At 35.6% G+C, this 18,099-nt stretch overlaps 1 protein-coding gene across 3 annotated transcripts in view; it reads right to left on the minus strand.

The window, feature by feature from the left end:
- Positions 1 to 18,099, minus strand: part of LOC143255207 (caskin-2-like) — a 277,737-nt gene that overhangs the window by 138,804 nt on the left and 120,834 nt on the right. For all 3 annotated transcript variants that reach the window (XM_076510498.1, XM_076510500.1, XM_076510499.1), the window contains one exon: positions 2,448 to 2,545. In XM_076510498.1, coding sequence (XP_076366613.1) covers positions 2,448 to 2,545 — 98 coding nt within the window. The remainder of the gene's footprint in view (positions 1 to 2,447; positions 2,546 to 18,099) is intronic.

Here is an 18,099-nt window from a genome sequence, read left to right on the forward strand (position 1 = left end):
AAAACACTACGTTTCAAATTCATATTCAACACAACATACAAATGTAATGTTCTTTATGTACACGTGCAAGTTGTACAACTTAACACGTGAAATTATTCTATATAATAAATGTATATATTGTAGAACCAAACAAGTTTAAAAGCCGGACTTCAGGGGGAAAATGAAAGGAAAATTTTCACAGTATAAACTACTTTAACGTCCTCAGAATTGAATTTTATTTGAAATACAAACACTATTGTATTAAAGCCGAAAATAGCATATTCGATGTTCTGCAATAAATATTATATTCGTGCAACATATACTTTGAAAACACTAAAACCGAAATAAATAAAGTTTAAAGGTTTTAGTGAAACAAAAACAAAAAAATATCGACTAACTTCAGACACAAACTCATTCTGTACTTCGCCCTCTATGAACCAGTATTTTGACCTTTATTGAACAAAGCATAAGAGTTTGCATGAAATGACCTCCTGTACCTGAAAGATCTACCATCTAAACTTTAAACACGATAATATGAAAAGGATCGTACGTTGTGAAAGCACCAGAGATCTTTCGCCCTGTCTTAAAAATAATAAACTACATAAAATAATGAAAAATGGATTATTTTAGGGTTAATCGCTCTTCACAAAAACCGTTTGAATATGTACTAACTTGTCGTTATCATCTCCCAACATCGAAGGCTACAGTTAAGAAAAATAACTCTTTAATGTTAGGGTATTCATGTTCACTGAACTCCAACAGACGAGCCAACATTAAATCAGAAAATCGCAGGTTCGAGAGTATTAAGCGAAGAATCAATCAACAAAAGCAGAAAAGCAAAAGAAATACGTGTAGTTTGTAACACAAAATCTTTACTCCGACAAAATATGTTATGTTACGCAATTCCACAGAGCTACTGGCTCTTCTGTTTCGTCTAGCTACTAGGGTTAACAGGGGTTTGACAACATAGCTTAGTCAACAGATGGAGGTCGACGGAAACACGTGATTTATGTGCCCCAGCGAAACAAAGAAAGTAAGATATTCCAAAAGTCCATGGGTTACATAACTTCAGCCATTGTTCTACATGAAATCTTACGCCAAGCCAGGTGTACGTGCTTATGTATTGTCTCCTTAAATGGACCACTTTCCAAGAAATCAATAAAAAACGCACACGCTAGCGTGAGACATAGGAACACATGTTCACTACTATGATATATTCAGTAAACACGAACGCAAAACTGTAAGAACATTTGTCTACACTAGTTATAGAACGATGAAATTCGTTATTATGTTTCAATCATTAAGAGATTCGGGTATGGCCATACCAAATTTTGAACTGCGCACCAGATGGAGGGCAACCAACAAGCAGAACCAGCCTCTTTTTAAGCGCCTACTCTTAACCGAGTAAAAGGATTGACAACCCAACTTATGACAGTTGTGGTGTATGTACAGTGGCACAACACTTATCGAACTTGGGACTTTCCAATCCGTAGCCCGACACGTTATTGTTCTGATAAGACAAAAATTTTCCGAAAACGGTATTCTTCAGAGATTTTCATTTGTTACAATTAAGATATTTAACAACTTTTAAGAGTCAAAATGTATTTAAATGGATCAGACAAGTAAAGCGTTAAGCACAGTATGAATTAATATTAGTGTTAATTATATATTAATGACTTTCACTAATATTTTTGTCGTGCAACAAAGTTTTCTCATGTTAAACATATCAAGGAAGCTACACTGTCACAGTACACGCATTTCGAAGAAGTTATAATACTGTAATACACGTATATGTTGAGAAAACTATTCTGTCATAATGCATGCATGTCGAGGAAGCTATTCTGTCATAATGCATGTATGTTGAGGAAGCTATACTGTCATAATACATGTATGTCGAGGAAGCTATTCTGTCATAATACATGTATGTTGAGGAAGCTATTCTGTCATAATACATGTATGTTGAGGAAGCTATTCTGTCATAATACATGTATGTTGAGGAAGCTATGCTGTCATAATACATGTATGTCGAGGAAGCTATTCTGTCATAATACATGTATGTTGAGGAAGCTATTCTGTCATAATACATGTATGTCGAGGAAGCTATTCTGTCATAATACATGTATGTTGAGGAAGCTATTCTGTCATAATACATGTATGTTGAGGAAGCTATTCTATCATAATACATGTATGTTGAGGAAGCTATGCTGTCATAATACATGTATGTTGAGGAAGCTATACTGTCATAATACATGTATGTTGTGGAAGCTATAATACTGTTATACATGAATGTTGAAGACGTTATAATACTATAATAGACGTATATCGATGACATTATAATACTAATACACGAAAATCGATGAAATTATAACACTGGAATACACGTATATCGAGTAAGCTATACTGTCGTAATACACGTGAAAAGATCGGATTTTCATTAAATAAATCTTAGTTCTACGACTTAACTTTACCTTTGTTATCTTTGATATCCACGTGTGCTCCATTTTCTAACAGAAATTGCATGGTTAATGTTTGACACATTAATGCTGCCTGATGAAGACCCGACATCCTAGAAGAAAAAAAACAACCAATACATTAAATGACTGCAAAGTTTTGTTACAGACTGACTTTGTTTTAACAGATAACATAGAAAGGCATTTATTTGCTTTGTTTTGAATTTCGCGCAAAGCTATTCGAGGGCTATATCCGCTAGCCGTCCCTAATTTAGCAGTGTAAGTTTAGAGGAAATGCACCTAGTCATCACCACCCACCGCCGACTCTTGGGCTACTCTTTTACCAACGAACAGGGGGATTAACCTTACATTATAATGCCCGAACGGCTGAAAGGGTGAGCGTGTGTGGTATGACGGGGATTCGAACCCCGCGATCCTCGGATTACGAGTCGAGTGCCTTAACCACCTGGCCATGCTAGGCCTAAATGTATTCGTTTCTGCGACAACTTGGATAACAGAAATAATAACAGATGCATTAGAGTATCCGATACACAACAGAAAAAGCTTTGTAAACACACTTATCCGTTGTTTACGAAATTTTCAACCAAAGTAAACGACCTTTTTATGTTAAACAATCGACAAAAAATAAAAAAACACTGTGGAATGAGCAAAAAGAAAAGAATCAACACTTCAGATAATAAAGACAATAAAAGCGTCTTTTCCTCTTACGAGTTCCTGCAGATAAGTAGAGGAAAAAAAAAACGTTGTTCAAACAAGAGCCAATCACCATAAGCAGACGACCGTTCTTATTGCCACAAGTCATATTTTAAGACTGTTCAACAATTACTGACAAACAGCTAACTTCCCACCGTTTTGACGTCTCCCACGAGCGACAGTTGTAAATTTAAGTTCGCTCCAGCCAACTGTTATTTGTTCACTATTCAATACTAGCACTCTTGTTTTTTGTAATATTTTCATGTTGTGTGAAAGAGATGGAATCGTCAAGTATTTCTGACCAAATGATAAATTTAGCTTATTCAAGATGACAGAGATGTGCGAGAAGAAAAAAGCTGCAGTTTTACTAAACAGAAAAGATATTGGTGAATACTTGAGTATTGGTCAATACTCTATTGACTTAGAGAGAGAAACACAATTAATTAATTCATTTTCTTTCTTTTTCGTCCTTTAACGCAAAGGATTAAGTTAGTTCTGACTAACGAAACTACTTGTTTTCAGCTTTCGTTTTGTCTTTTCATAAAGCTACGTATATCTTCTCTCAGGCTTAGTGTGAAAGTTGGAAATCTTTCATGTGACTATTCTAGCAAGAGAAATAAAAAACCCACACATTTCTGAACGAAATTGGTAATAGAAAGGTGATAGCATTTATCGATTATTGAGATATTTGTTATCGCAGGGCTGGCACGACCAGGTGGTGAGGGCGCTAGTCTCGTAATCCGAGGGTCTCGGGTTCGAATCCACGTCACACCAAACATGCTCGCCCTTTCAGCCGTGGGAGCGTTATAATGGGACGGTTAATCCCACTATTTGTTGGTAAAATAAGAATCCAATAGTTGGTGATGGGTGGTGATGACTAGTTGCCTTCCATCTAGTCTTACACTTCTAAATAAGGGACGACTAGCGCAGATAGCCCTCGTGTAGCTTTGTGCGAATTTCAAAATAAATAAAAAAATTGTTATCTTAGGTTAAAGTTTCAACTTACAGTCTAGGTTTTAATATAGGAACAAAGACTAATTTTTGTATTGGAAAATACGGGAAAAGATATTTGTATAGTTAAAAGAGTAGCAGCCATGCGTGCGTGGAAAGCTTTTTAAACTTCATTAAACCATTCAATATGTAATTAGAAGTAGAAATTTAAGGATGTCACCATGGAAATGAAATGCATTTGGTGAATAAATTTGTCATCCCTCAAGTAACAATGTTCATGTTGGCATCTTGTGTGTGAATTTATTTATTTAAACACACTTAGAGTAACGGTACCGTCACGCTGTTGAATTTCAATACCAGCCCTCCCCCATATCCAGAGTTTTAAAGCGTCGATAGACTTGGTGTCTGTTACTAGAGAAGCCAATCAGTTTGTCACTTTTCATCAGACTATTCGGCTCAAAGTGTCTGTCGTGTTAGATGTGTGTCATGTGTTGTGGAATGGGTTTAACCTCGCAGTCGTTGAGGTGCCATGCACGACCATCAAATTCATTCGGAAGTTTAAGTATCTAACTTCAAACGTCAGCAGTTTAAGTAGGTTTCTTACCTGTTTTAACTAATTTTAATCCATAATAATGTATTTACATTTATAAATGTTATGATTTCAAATACGAAAAAAAAAAAGTTCGTACTCCAGGCACGAGTCTTCCCCCTAATCTTACATTTAGAAAAATAATAATCTTTGAAGTTTGTCTCAAACGTTAAGAAGCAGCATTTTAACACTAATTTGCGACAAAAGCTGTATACTATTCGCCACAATTTGGGTGTGTAAAGTCGCAAATTTAAATACCGTTCCTAGTAACTGCTATATATCATCCATAAGATTAACATTAACAAAGAATGACTTTTCAAAACGCAACAAAGTAGTCTGTTTAAACAACATCAGGTTAAATCCCTTGGGCGAATTTAAATTTCTTTGTATAACAACTGGTGAAATTAAGTAAATAAAGTCAGAATTGTTTTCTACTGAAATACAATTGGATTGTATTTGAAATGTCTACTTATGAGATGTATCGCGCCAAATGAAATATTTCCACATTTTCTACAGAGTTAAATACCAAAAGCTCAGATACGCTAATTACGTTTTATACTGATCTTTGGCTGTAATGGAAACGCCCACGTGACAGCTTCTGATATTGTACAAAAGGCTTCCTAGGAAACTGATGACCTGTGATAGACAACAGATAGTTCTGAAATCCTAGTTTTACACATTTCTTATCTCAAAGCCCAAAATGGGTCAGCGGTAAGTTTACGAGCTTACAAGTACGAAGTTTAATATCCATCGTGGATGTCACTGTTAATAAAAAAACAAAAAACTAAAATCTAATTGTTTCGTATAAACTTTTATACAGTGTGCTGTAAAACAGTTACTAACTTAGGATAATAAAATACTTTCTACGCTTCCACTGCTGGCAGAACTTATTGTGGGATTCAAATACCAACTACTCTCCCAAGCAACAGATCACATCTGTGACTTTTAATTTTTAGCACGTACAACTACAAAATTTAAAGTATATTCTTTTAAAAGAATTTGTTTTAAAAACAAACACTAACTGTGTTTCCTATCGATCAAGTTACTTGCCACCAGCTCTAACCCGAACAGTCAAGATGTCACATGATTTCGGTTAACACCCAACACAACATTTACAGGAATAATGAGAAACAAAGTAGGTTGTGATAACGGTAAACTTTTTAGGGCCTGTGATAACCAATCAACTTTCTAGAAGGTACATTATAGTCCAATCAACTTTCTAGAAGGTACATTATAGTGTAATACTGTTGTTGTAACGATGGCAGATTCTTTTAAATTATGTGAGGAAAACAAGTCGAAGTTCAGTCCACGTGATGACAACAAAATTAGATTATTCCCTTTTTCGTTTTTCTTTCAGGACATGCACACTTTACAACTTGTAAGTTGTAGCCATAATAAACTTTACAAGGGTCACCCAAACAGAAATCCCTCAACTAACATACAACTTCATGTCTGAAGCAACTCAAAACAAAACACTGACAAAAACATTCTCCGATTAACTCTATTTATATAGCTTCTCTCATTGACTGTGTAAGCTTACTTGGCTTTTTGACCATATTTATATCTAATTCTCGTTCTAGATACTTTACAAACTCACTAGATTTTAATGACGTAAATGTATACAATTTTAGACTGACTATCACAGATTTACTTGATACTAACATTATGCGGCCTCTAGATAAAAGAGAAAATTATAACCTTACAATATAGCTTATAGCAGTATGTTATGTATACATGTATAAAGTTAAAATAAACAAAACTTTATATTATAACGGATTCAGTATTACTTTAATACCTATGTTTGTTTCAATTTCATATATATTTAGAAATTTATGTAATTTATATTGTTAAATTTATGTTGCGCAAGTCCCGCCTGTTCTCTAGAAGATTCTCGACAGTAAAAATCATCAATGTATGTTTAACGAAAGCCCTAGAGTACCTTTGAATATTGTTGGACCAATCAAACTTCCCACATCTACGCCTAACGATTATAAATCGACGCGCCAATAGACAGCAGAATAATATAATTGGTCAGTTACAGTCAGTATACTAAAAGCCTCGAAAACTATAACTGTGATTAACTCTTATCAATCGAAAAATAACAGAATTTGACCAGAAACATTTATAGATTTTGAACATTATAAGCAGTTCAACTTCAGAGAGTTAACTTCGGACGTTAGTATTTCTAAGACAATAGTTCTCTTCCTCGGTAAAAAGTGAGCTTATAAACTACGCGAAGCCAACCAAGGATAGAGCTAGCTAGCTTTTCCCGTCAAGCGAAGCTAACAATATCGACCGACTATTATTTGCGAGTTTGTAAAAAAAAAAATGTATGCAAATCTTTATTTCTAATAGCCATTATTATAAACTGTATTATTATTTGCATATTAAAATGTATTTGTGTTAATAAAGAAAACTGTGTTTATCAATCTTGTCACATATAATAAACTAGAGATGTATCGACATTCCATTAACTTCATATTCAAATTCCCGGTTATTTGAAATCGTAATACGTAACATACGTAACATAATAAATCGGGGACTCGTCCAGGATAAACTATAGTGTCTAACAATACATAGATACACATGCAGGTAGATAGATAATCATTTTGCCTCTGAAATCAACACTCCAAACCAAACAACAACGTCTATCATTCCTTATAATAGACACCAACGTCTTCCAAGACAAATGGAATATGGCAGTCAAAGATTTTTTTTTCCTCTCCTTGAATGTTACTTCACGATAAAAAGATTAAAATGAAACAAAATCTCGCACATCAACTGTATCTTGAAATATATATATTACCTAACGTGGCAAACTAATAACGTAATATGTGCATATATAAACTGCAGGCTTAGTCACCAATCTTAATCAATGTCAGGTCTCTTCTTTCCCGAGATTACTTTATTTTAATAATAATGTGTTGTTGGCACTAATCAAGAGCTTTACGGTTTTACTGTTGTTAATCTACATATTTTACTTTTTTCCTCTGTTTTACTTATGTCTTCCCTTTTTGTTCTCATTATACCATGATATATAAAAAACAGTGGAATTACACATGTACAAAGAAGACATTCCGGTTTCATTAAATATAAGAATACTGTGCATGACATTCTAATGAAATAATTGTGGCCTACAATGCAGCATATAACGTGTTACTAGCATAACTTCACTGTACAAACTGAAGGGTTATCTTCACATTTAAGTGAATACAGGTCTCTGTGTTATGATAATTATCTGGTTTGTTTTTGGTATGACAAGATTTGTCAGTTCAGAGATTTAGAAGTTTATTTTGTGTGTTTTACACAAAACTGTTGCCCTTCTAGAAACAAACAACCTAGAAATTCTTAGCAGGATATTCGGCAACTCCAAAGTATCATAAACTTCACCACGAGCTCCTTAGTAAATTTATTTTAAAAACCCATTCTTTCTGACTTTCTAGTTAATACTGCTGGACTTCAAAGTTCCAATTTATTTTCGATTTTGATTTCAAAGTACAAAGTGCGCAACTGACCTTCATGAAATATATTAAGAAAACTAACAGGTGAACAGTGGAGACACAGTGGTCAATTACATGCAATACCACACCATAAGTTTAGTATAAAAGTGCTTCACATATCAACAAGGACTGTGAAAATAATAATAAAGGTTAACTGTCTTTACGTAGAGTAATCTTTATCAGTTTAGATGAACACTTATCAGTAATTAAGATAACGTGGTTCAGAAAATACGAGTCTGTAGAACCAAACACTCGCACTTCTTCCAGATTTAAGAGTCCAGCTTCAAGTCAGGAATGTACTACTAAACGTTTGACAGTGGCTCTAGTAAAGAAGTTCTTAAAAGCAATATTCTGGCTCTGGGACACTTTATCTGATAAAATGTAGCTAAAATTATCCGTAGAGATGTTCTAAAATTTGAAGTCTTTTAGTGACAGGTTTCCTGAGCCATTTGTATTTATGTCTTTGATGCCACTTATCAACGTGAGCAGTTTGTTAAGCAGGGGCCATAAGCTCCTCTGACCACTGCTCTAGCTCCTGGCCTTCGATATTGTAAATCTAGAAGTCTGGTTCGTTAGTTTTGAATTTCGTGCATAGCTACTCACGAGATGTCTCCACTATTCGATGCTAATTTAGCAGTGTTTGACTAGAGGAAAGGTAACAACGCTCACCGCCAACTCTTGGGCTACTATTTTACCAACAAATAGAGGGATTGATCGCAACGTTTTATGCCTCCACGGCTGAAAGAGTATGTTCGGTGATAGTGATTCGAACTCGCGACTCAAAGATAGCGAGTCGAACGCCCTAACCACTAAAAAATCTAGGGCCAACGAAGCTGAATACAGTTTCTGTTTTATAAAATAAACGTTCATTATAGTGTAATTATAACAGTTTCTGTTTTATATAATATATTTGTATTACAGTGTAATTATAAGACGATGTTTATATCAGTATGTAAGCAATGAAGGAAGGGTTAAAAATAGAAAATGTTTTAGGAAAGTGTAAACTTTTTTTTTTCAAATCACCACACTACTACAGAGGTCTCTGGCTTGATCTTTCATTCCATATATTGCTTAAAGCGCTATTCAAGTTCAAAATTCTCAATACCAAAATCGTGTGACAAATACCAGTTATAACGTCTAATCTTTCCTTTTCAAGATACAATAACTAATATTATTATATTTCTGCTCTCGTGTCAATAACGAGCTCTTATCGCAGAAGCACAACAACCAATCAAATGTCGCGCACTTCATTATTCTTGACGGCCTTAATGACCCTGGCTGTCGATAGGCCTATAGCCCAAATAACCAAATGGCAGCATTTCACAGCGGCCTAATGATCTTATAGAGTTGACGGTCTAAAAATATCCCTCTCCCGTTAAAAAAGACACAATCTGGTAGAGTGCATTGCCTTCGTAATGACGCACATGAAAACATTCATTCCATACATGGATTGAAAAATAAGAAGGAATATCAGTTGTATCTCTTCCTTTCACACAACATCAGTGATTAACTGATATGTATACGGCTGATACGGGTATTAACACTTTTACTAATAAAGCAGAGAGCAACGTTTCAACCTTCTTAGGTCATCTTCAGGTATGATCTCAGAAAGCCAACACACTGTTCTCTGCTTTATTAGTAAAAGTGTTCATACCCACACCAGCTGTCCTGAGATATATTTTTACTCCAAGTGGGTTTCTCGTCATCACGAATTAGCTGATCTGTTTTCTTTCACACACACGTGATTAACTGATTAAGAAATTATTATACTCAAGTATAGCTCCTTCTTAAGGTTATACTTGTCTCTGAAGGTTCTACGATATCCGTTATAGTTTTTATCAATTACATTTGAATTCAACACAAGTTTTCTTCAACATAATATCAATTCTAAAGGGAATATGTAAATATAAAGTACATACAGATAAGACAGGTAGATGTGAGCGTGTATTTATGTGCAGGTAGCTATTCTTTTGCCCCCCGCTGGTACAGCGGTATGTCTTCGGATTTACAACACAAAATCAGAGGTTCGATTCCCCTGGTGGGCTCAGCAGATAGCCCGACGTGACTTTGCTATAAGAAAACACAGCACTTCTTTTTTCAAACAGAACATAACTTGTATATTGTAATGGAAGCGAAAACGGGCATTTTTGCAACGATTTCTTAAACACAGCCCAATACTATAAGTGAAAAGTGAAACACTTGCAAGAGGGATTTTCCCAAGTTCTTTGCCATTTAAGAAGATTTATGACCACTTAAATGAGCTGTTAGTTTCAGCTGTTGTGACAGCTCGCTCAAAACTAACGAATAACGACTACCGCGCAACTGCACTATTATTTTGTAAACTAATCAGAACGACGGTAGGGTAGACGAGCAGAGAAAACTATATTTTACTTGTGAGCGTGTGGTGATCGTCAAGACTCACGTGACGGCATGTCACAAGAAGAAAAATGAATAAACACGTGATGGTACAGCATCAGCATCCGGGAAATCTTCTCCGTCATATACCTCTTAATGGTTTATTTCTGAAACCTGCACGTCCATAGGCTGGAATTGTAACTTGCATCACGAATTGTATGCACATGCGCTAAACGACTCCAAAGGATCTGAATTCTGGGCTACTCACCAGTTAGGCAATTCAGTCAAGCCAGTAACCAGTAATCCACCATCACGACAACTCAATGCGATCCTCTGGATCCAATAATGTGATCAACTATGATGTTTATGACGCATCCACAACTGACAACGTGGAGCGTGTTCTTCAGCATCACGTCTCGAACCCTAGACCAATCAACCAACAATGTTTGACCCACTGAACAATAATATACGCTAAACCCACCCATACGACCACAGCACCTGTTAAAACGACATCAGAACCAAAGTGATATACGATGATGACCTATTATTATTATTCGATAAATGTAAATAAAATTATCGAAAATTATCGTATAATTTCACCAATTCTAAACACAGTTAAGCTTTTTACATAATTTTAACCAATAAATCCATAGAAAATCATTTTCTTAAGTCACAATATTCAAGATGGTTAATCTTTAAAACAATAAGTTATTCTATAATACCACGAAACAAAGGCTACTTTTGTAAGAGCTGTATCGAAAAAAACTACCCGTGTTTACGACCCTATCGATTTGTAAAGGCACAAACAGATGAAGAGCTTAACAAACAAAAAATAAGACCCACTTTTTATCCCAGTATGTTTGGTTTAGTTCGTGTACAGTGTCAAACCATTAGGCAGAGCATACAACACGTCGTATCAAACACGTTCTCGTAGTGTTCCTATGGTAACTGGTTTTGAAATGCTTCTATCCTGACAACAATTCTTTGTTATAGCATAACAACTGTTAGTTAAGCTAAAACCCCGAGACGAAATTAAATATATTGAAGCATTCAAAATGTCACTCACCCATTAAGACATGTACGACAGGATGAAAAATATGTCGAGTTTAGAGAAAATATTTATCACTTTCAGAGCCCGGCATGGCCAGGTGGTTAAGGCGCTCCGAGGGTCGCGGGTTCGAATCCCCGTGGCACCAAACATACTCGCCCTTTCAGCTGTGGGGCGTTATAATGTGACGGTCAATCCCACTATTTGTTGGTGAAAGAGTAGTCCTAGAGTTGGCAGTGGGTAGTGATGACTAGCTGCCTTCCCTCTAGTCTTACACTGCTGAATTACTTGCATAACTTTGCGCGAAATTCAAAAACAAACAATCACTTTCAGAAATGGCTAATTAAATGGATAGTTATAGTCCAATACTGCACGGTTTTCAATCATAAATCCCACGCGTTTCACGAATATTTAGCTACAATTCAACATCATATCGGATTAAGATAACAAATAAAAATAACAATAAATAATAAATTTCAATCACAGTATATTACCTACGTAGAACAAAACTAAAAATTAACCACACAATCGGTATAGGTAAGTAAATATATTTTTCTTACCTTTGTCCTTATAAACATTAGAATTAATTATTTCATCAGCTGGATACCCTTATTATGAAAGATATCTTCGGCCGTAAACCCAATAATACGACATACAGTTTTGCCAAATTAGATTTACGTCTAGTCTTACACAAAATTTGTAGGCTAACAATGCAAAAATAATGTATAAAAATAAAAGACAAATAAAACTAAAAAGTAACTACTCTCAGTACAATAACCATTATTATTAACGAAGCAGCAATAAACAAACATAATACCATACCTTGCTGAACAAATTCACAGATACATTTGTGAGCATGTCGTTCATGTACTTACAGTACACAAAACTAAACGAAACACGTGCTTATCTAGACCAACCTGGTATAATATAGACTTGCCCCGTGGCTTTAGAAATGTTCTCAATCTACAACTGTTATCAACCCTCGAATCACTGCATTTATATATATGGCCTATCTCACCGCTTAAGGGCATTAACATGATCTTCTGATACAGTTCAAATAGTTCTCGTTTCTGTTGTACGTCCATTAAGCTCAAACTACAAACTGGTATTAACAATATCTATTTAGTACATTTTAAACTTCAAGATGACATTAATACCACTTATTTCATTCTCTTTAGGCTACAGAGATACGAAAACTTGCATTTTTTTCCTACAACATTTCATTTTTGCTTTCAGCCACAACTATTTAGATGCATTTAATTTCCATTTTCCTAATTCTTACCATTTATACAGCAGAAAATAATCGCGTTCGTTACTTTTATTATAACCGTACAGAGGATCACACCACGTCTTCTTATAGAACACAGTACCTTCTTATGTTTTCTTTCTTTCGTCTTCCAAACATTTTTGAATCGATTGCTGTTCCTTCATTTCTTAATGGAATGACTTGAAACATGGTTGGGTTATACCTTGCTCTAATATGATCAGACATTTTGGTTTTATTTAGTCGTTTGTAAGGATTTTATGGATTCAAGGGTGAAGTAATCTAAAAATGTGTGTTTCGAGTTTCAGCCACACTTAGAACAATCAGGATGTAAAACTAACACATACAAAAACATCATGTACACAACACACTGACATACAAAATGGTTGGAGTTGCCCATTGTTGGTCCATTTTAGGGTGGTTTAAAGGTTGAACAAACCCATACTTTTAGGAATTTTGGTTAATTACTTAGCCTCGTTTCGGCCATTTTAAATGAAATTTGGTAAAAAGAAACTTTCCTATTGGCAACATACACTTACAAACAAAAATGTTATGTTTGTCCATTTCTAGTAATTAATTATATGGGCTCACGATACCACAAAAAGCATAAGTTTAATTATTTTTGACAATTACTACGCCGTATTTCGGCCATTTTACAACGAATTTAGTACAAAGATTATTATTTTTACAGATCCCAAACAGAGGTATAGATAATTTTGGAATTTTTATATATTTTTTTAATTTTTTTCACCTAGGACAACACAAGCTGGAGTGTTCGTAAGCCACTCACGAGTATGTCAACCAAAGTATATAGTATTTGGTAAAAAAGTTTTTCTTGCAAGTTCCAAGTAACGATACACACAATTTTCGATTTGTGTGTGTGTGTGTGTGTGTGTTTTTCACGATTTTTATGATGTAAAATTTTTTACACCAGACTGGAATTTTAGCCATATGGGAATAAGTGGCAGAGGCATCTTCCATTTACACTCGTGTGTTGCCCGCTTTAATTAATAACGTGATTGTATTTGCTCGTCTTCACGTCGAGTCTCGTCTTTCACGTGCTCAATTTGGGCCGAGTGTCATACACCGGAACTCGAGAATCCACGAATCACGTCCCGTTGTCCCAAAATAGCGCTACGCACTTTTGGACCGTGGTTGTGTTATAAGTGTAACAGTCAAACCACACTATTCTATCGGAATGTCCCAAGAGCTGGCTCTAGCCTTGCCAGTTCGAAATTAGAAACGGCTAAGGCAGATAATCCTCGCGAATACCCGAAATACACTCATTCAACTTTTACTTACTGACCACGTAACCGCGGGTTTCTTCTATTCCAAATATTGGAATACCGCTACAGTGTGTACATTTTACAAATAACAAATACCCATACGGTAAATTTATAAAATAAACAAAAACGTTCCTTTCGTTAATCACACCAAGTACAGCACTTTTGTAAATCGATTTTCGAAGTGCTTGTATGCAACAAACCGACGTTTTTAATACCGTGTTCATTTTTGCGCTTTACTGCTTCAAAGATGCATTGGTTTTAAGTTTCAGCAGTTGGGCTTATGAAAGAGCGCAATTGTGCGTTTTACGCCAAGGAATAAACAACATTCTAAGTTTTCAGAAATGATTTATTTCCATTCTGGTTTGATTGATAACGTAATCCGCGAATGTCAGAGTGAAACGTTTATCCACGAATAATAAGTCACCTTTTGTTTTTACATGACTGTTCTTATAGAGGTCGGATCACTTTATTTTTTAGAAAAAGATTGTAATATTTCCTTAGTAGCCAGTACCCACAGATATATCTCACGTAATAAATATATTCATTCCGCTACGAAAGTAAATATTTCCATCTTAAAAATATAATCGCAAAATAATAAACTGAAGACATCACTAGACGGTTTTTAATAGACACTACAAAATCCTTAAGCTGTTGGAACTATCACTCTAGCATGCCGCACATAATGAATAGAACTCCGTATTTCAGTCTCTGAAATCACCGATTACCTGGCGGATGATAAACATACAGTGCTCCTATTGTAACAACTGAATAACATAAGTTATACACGTTTTCTTTTCAGATTGTTAAACAATATCCACAGATACTCGAGGCCTAACTTCGCCAATCGTTCCTAACTTAAGCTATAGACAAGATAGGTAGACGGCAGCTAAGTCAACACAACTCAAAGCCAATTGTAGGGTCACCAACGGGCATACACGAATTTGAATCGTAAGTACTGCATTTGTTCAAAATCTCAAATATATATATAGCACTCTTACAGTGATATCTTAGTCACATCCGCTTACGAAAAGATACACAAGAGTGTTTGTATGCTTGTTACAGCGTAGCCCAATTGGAACAAATCCACATTGGGTTATCCGCTGTCGAGTCTCCATTTTCAATCAGATAAGAGCAGCTCAATAGTTGGCGGAGGGTGCTGTTGATTAATTGCTCCCCTACAACTTATCACTTCAAATTTCCGACAGCTAGGTGCAGAAGACCTTTATATAGTTCTGCACGACTTCAGAAACATAAATTTGTTCTTGAGGTGGACAAAGTGTCGTGCTGATGTATCAAGAGAAAATAATAAGCCATAAATAAAACTTATTTCAACATAAGCTGTAAACACATTACGACCACATACAAACGAATATCAACAATTTTTCTGCCTTGAATAAACCATCTACAACGAACAAAACGAATTCGGTTCGAAACAAGCAACTCACTGGTGAACGCACAAATAAACTGACAATATATCAGTGAGGTTGGTTGTCGATAAGCGCAAAGCTACACAATGGGTTACCTGTGTTCTTCCCACCACAGATACCGAAACCCGAGTTCTATCGATGTACGACCGCAGATTTATAGCTGAGCCACTGGAGGGCGGAGGAGGAAGGCATGGTTTGGTTTCTCTGGAAGTTCGCGAAAAGCTACATGAGAGCTATCTGCGCTAGTCAACCCTAATTTAGCAGTGAAAGACTAGATGAGAGCAGCTAAGTCTCACCACTCAGCGCGAACCCTTGAGATACTCTTTTACCAACGAAACGTTGGATTGATTGACACATTACAACGCTCATATGGATGAAAGGGTGAGCATGTATGGTGGGACGGGGATCCGAACTCGAGATTCTCAAACTGTGAGTCGAGCACCCTAAACACCTGACCGGGGTGGGGGTGGGGAGGAGTTTATTTTACTCATTTACTATAAAACTGTAAACAGTTTTCTACAAAGTTTTCTTGCAATGAAACAAAGCCGTTGTTCTTATCTACCCAGCTCTAGCCATCTGGTAAGACTTTATAAAAGTATCATTCGTAATTAATCTATCAATACACTGATGAATAGAGTTTGATAACTAACTACTTATACTTAACTGATAATTCGAATCTGCCATTTGTCAAATCTTTTACGAGCACTACGCGTTTCTCAAAACAAAATACTGAAATCATGATGACAAAAAACCACTTGAAGTAAAAAATGTATCTCAGGACGGCTTATATGGGTATGAACATTTTTACTGATAAAGCGGAGAACGTTTCGACCTTACTAACACTATTAACCTGAAGATGACCTAGAAAGTGCAAAACGTTGTTCTCTATTTTATTAATAAATGTGTTAATACCCATACCAGCCGTTCTGAGTTACAAAATACTGCATTGTTTATTAGCTGACTTTACTGGTAAAAACAAACAAAACCGTCATACCTTAACAAATTTATTTTTAGACATATAGTTCTGATATTCAGGTAGCTAATTTTAGTGATTGTTATAATACCTATTTTAAGTTCCACAACAAGAAAGTACTGTTAACAGATGTCTCTTACTTAACTTTCTTTCCAATTCTTTGTCAAAAGCAACATAAAATGAGGGCAGTCTTTCTTATACAGGGTGGTCCGTAAGTCCCTACCCATCCACATTGTGTCCAAACAACGTTATAATACTATAGATGAGTTGAAGGCAGCTGTTACCGCGGCATTTGGAACAATAACCCTGCTATGCTGAGGAAAATGTCTCACAGAACATGGCGTCGCATAATATTATGCAACGAGAATGAGGGACAGCACACAGATACACTGGATACATGAGATATATGGATAGGTATGGACTTACGGGCCACCCTGTATATTATTTTCAAGTCTTTTCTTCTTCTAATCGATGATACAAAAATAAAAACAGTGGTATATTGGCCTAATATTAAAGGAAAATGTGCCAAACCAGTGAAATGCAGAGGGAGCTATTTGCATTTTAAAAGTAAAGTAAGAACATAATTCTCGAGTAACATCAACAGAGATGTTCCAAAACATACTGTTTAAGGCCGACGATCAGGTGGCGCTACAATACGTATGCGTATGACGAATATAATGGTAAAAACAAAGAATATGTAACATGCTCGGTCAATATTCACCCACACATATTACCACAAACATCTCAATCCTTTAGTAACCACTGATCAATGAAAGTGTTTTCAGTTAGGTTTTATGAATATAAAGACATGGAGATAACCATAAGAGTCGAAATCAATAGACAGCGTCATAATTAAAACAGCATCACCGGTTCCAGTTAGCTCGTTCTTGCACATCTCTTAAAAAACGAGGAAAAAAAGAACTGTTTAGATAAATCTTTTTCAGGGGAAAACATTATTTATGCATACGGATAGCTGCAGTTTATATTCAACATTTTATTGTGTCAAAAAACGACATTAAATATCCTGGTGATTCGCGCAGTCTACACACTACTACGAGGATTAATTGTATCTAAGTATAGCTGTGACGTTGTTTTCTTAGTGGAAAATTATACGATTGGCTATCTGCAATCTGTCCACTGTGGGACATCAACCCGAGTGCCCATAATTGTGCAAGAAAAGAAATCAATTAAAACTAACAATTTCACGTTGTAAAACAAACATAAAGGATGTTCCATACGATGGAAAAGGTAGACTGTACTAGGAACAGTTACTGTCACCGTGTATGAATATTTGAAGTTCGGTCCGGAATGTTTCAAGCATCGTACATTTAAATGGTATGATTTGTTGTTATTGTTGTTTTCAACTTCTTGGTGTAGTTCTTGCTGCTACAATGTTACAAGGTGTCAATTCACGATAACAAAAACCAAATGTTCAGGTAGGGCCTAACTGATTAGTGCATCAAGGTTATGAATCGAAAAAATAATAGTGCGCGACGGGTCGCAGCAAAAATACACTTTTCATATTGGGTCCATGGGGATGGGTTCCTTTTAAGAGTTAGGGTC

Source organism: Tachypleus tridentatus, chromosome 7, assembly GCF_004210375.1.
Source record: "Tachypleus tridentatus isolate NWPU-2018 chromosome 7, ASM421037v1, whole genome shotgun sequence".
NCBI lineage: Eukaryota > Metazoa > Arthropoda > Merostomata > Xiphosura > Limulidae > Tachypleus > Tachypleus tridentatus.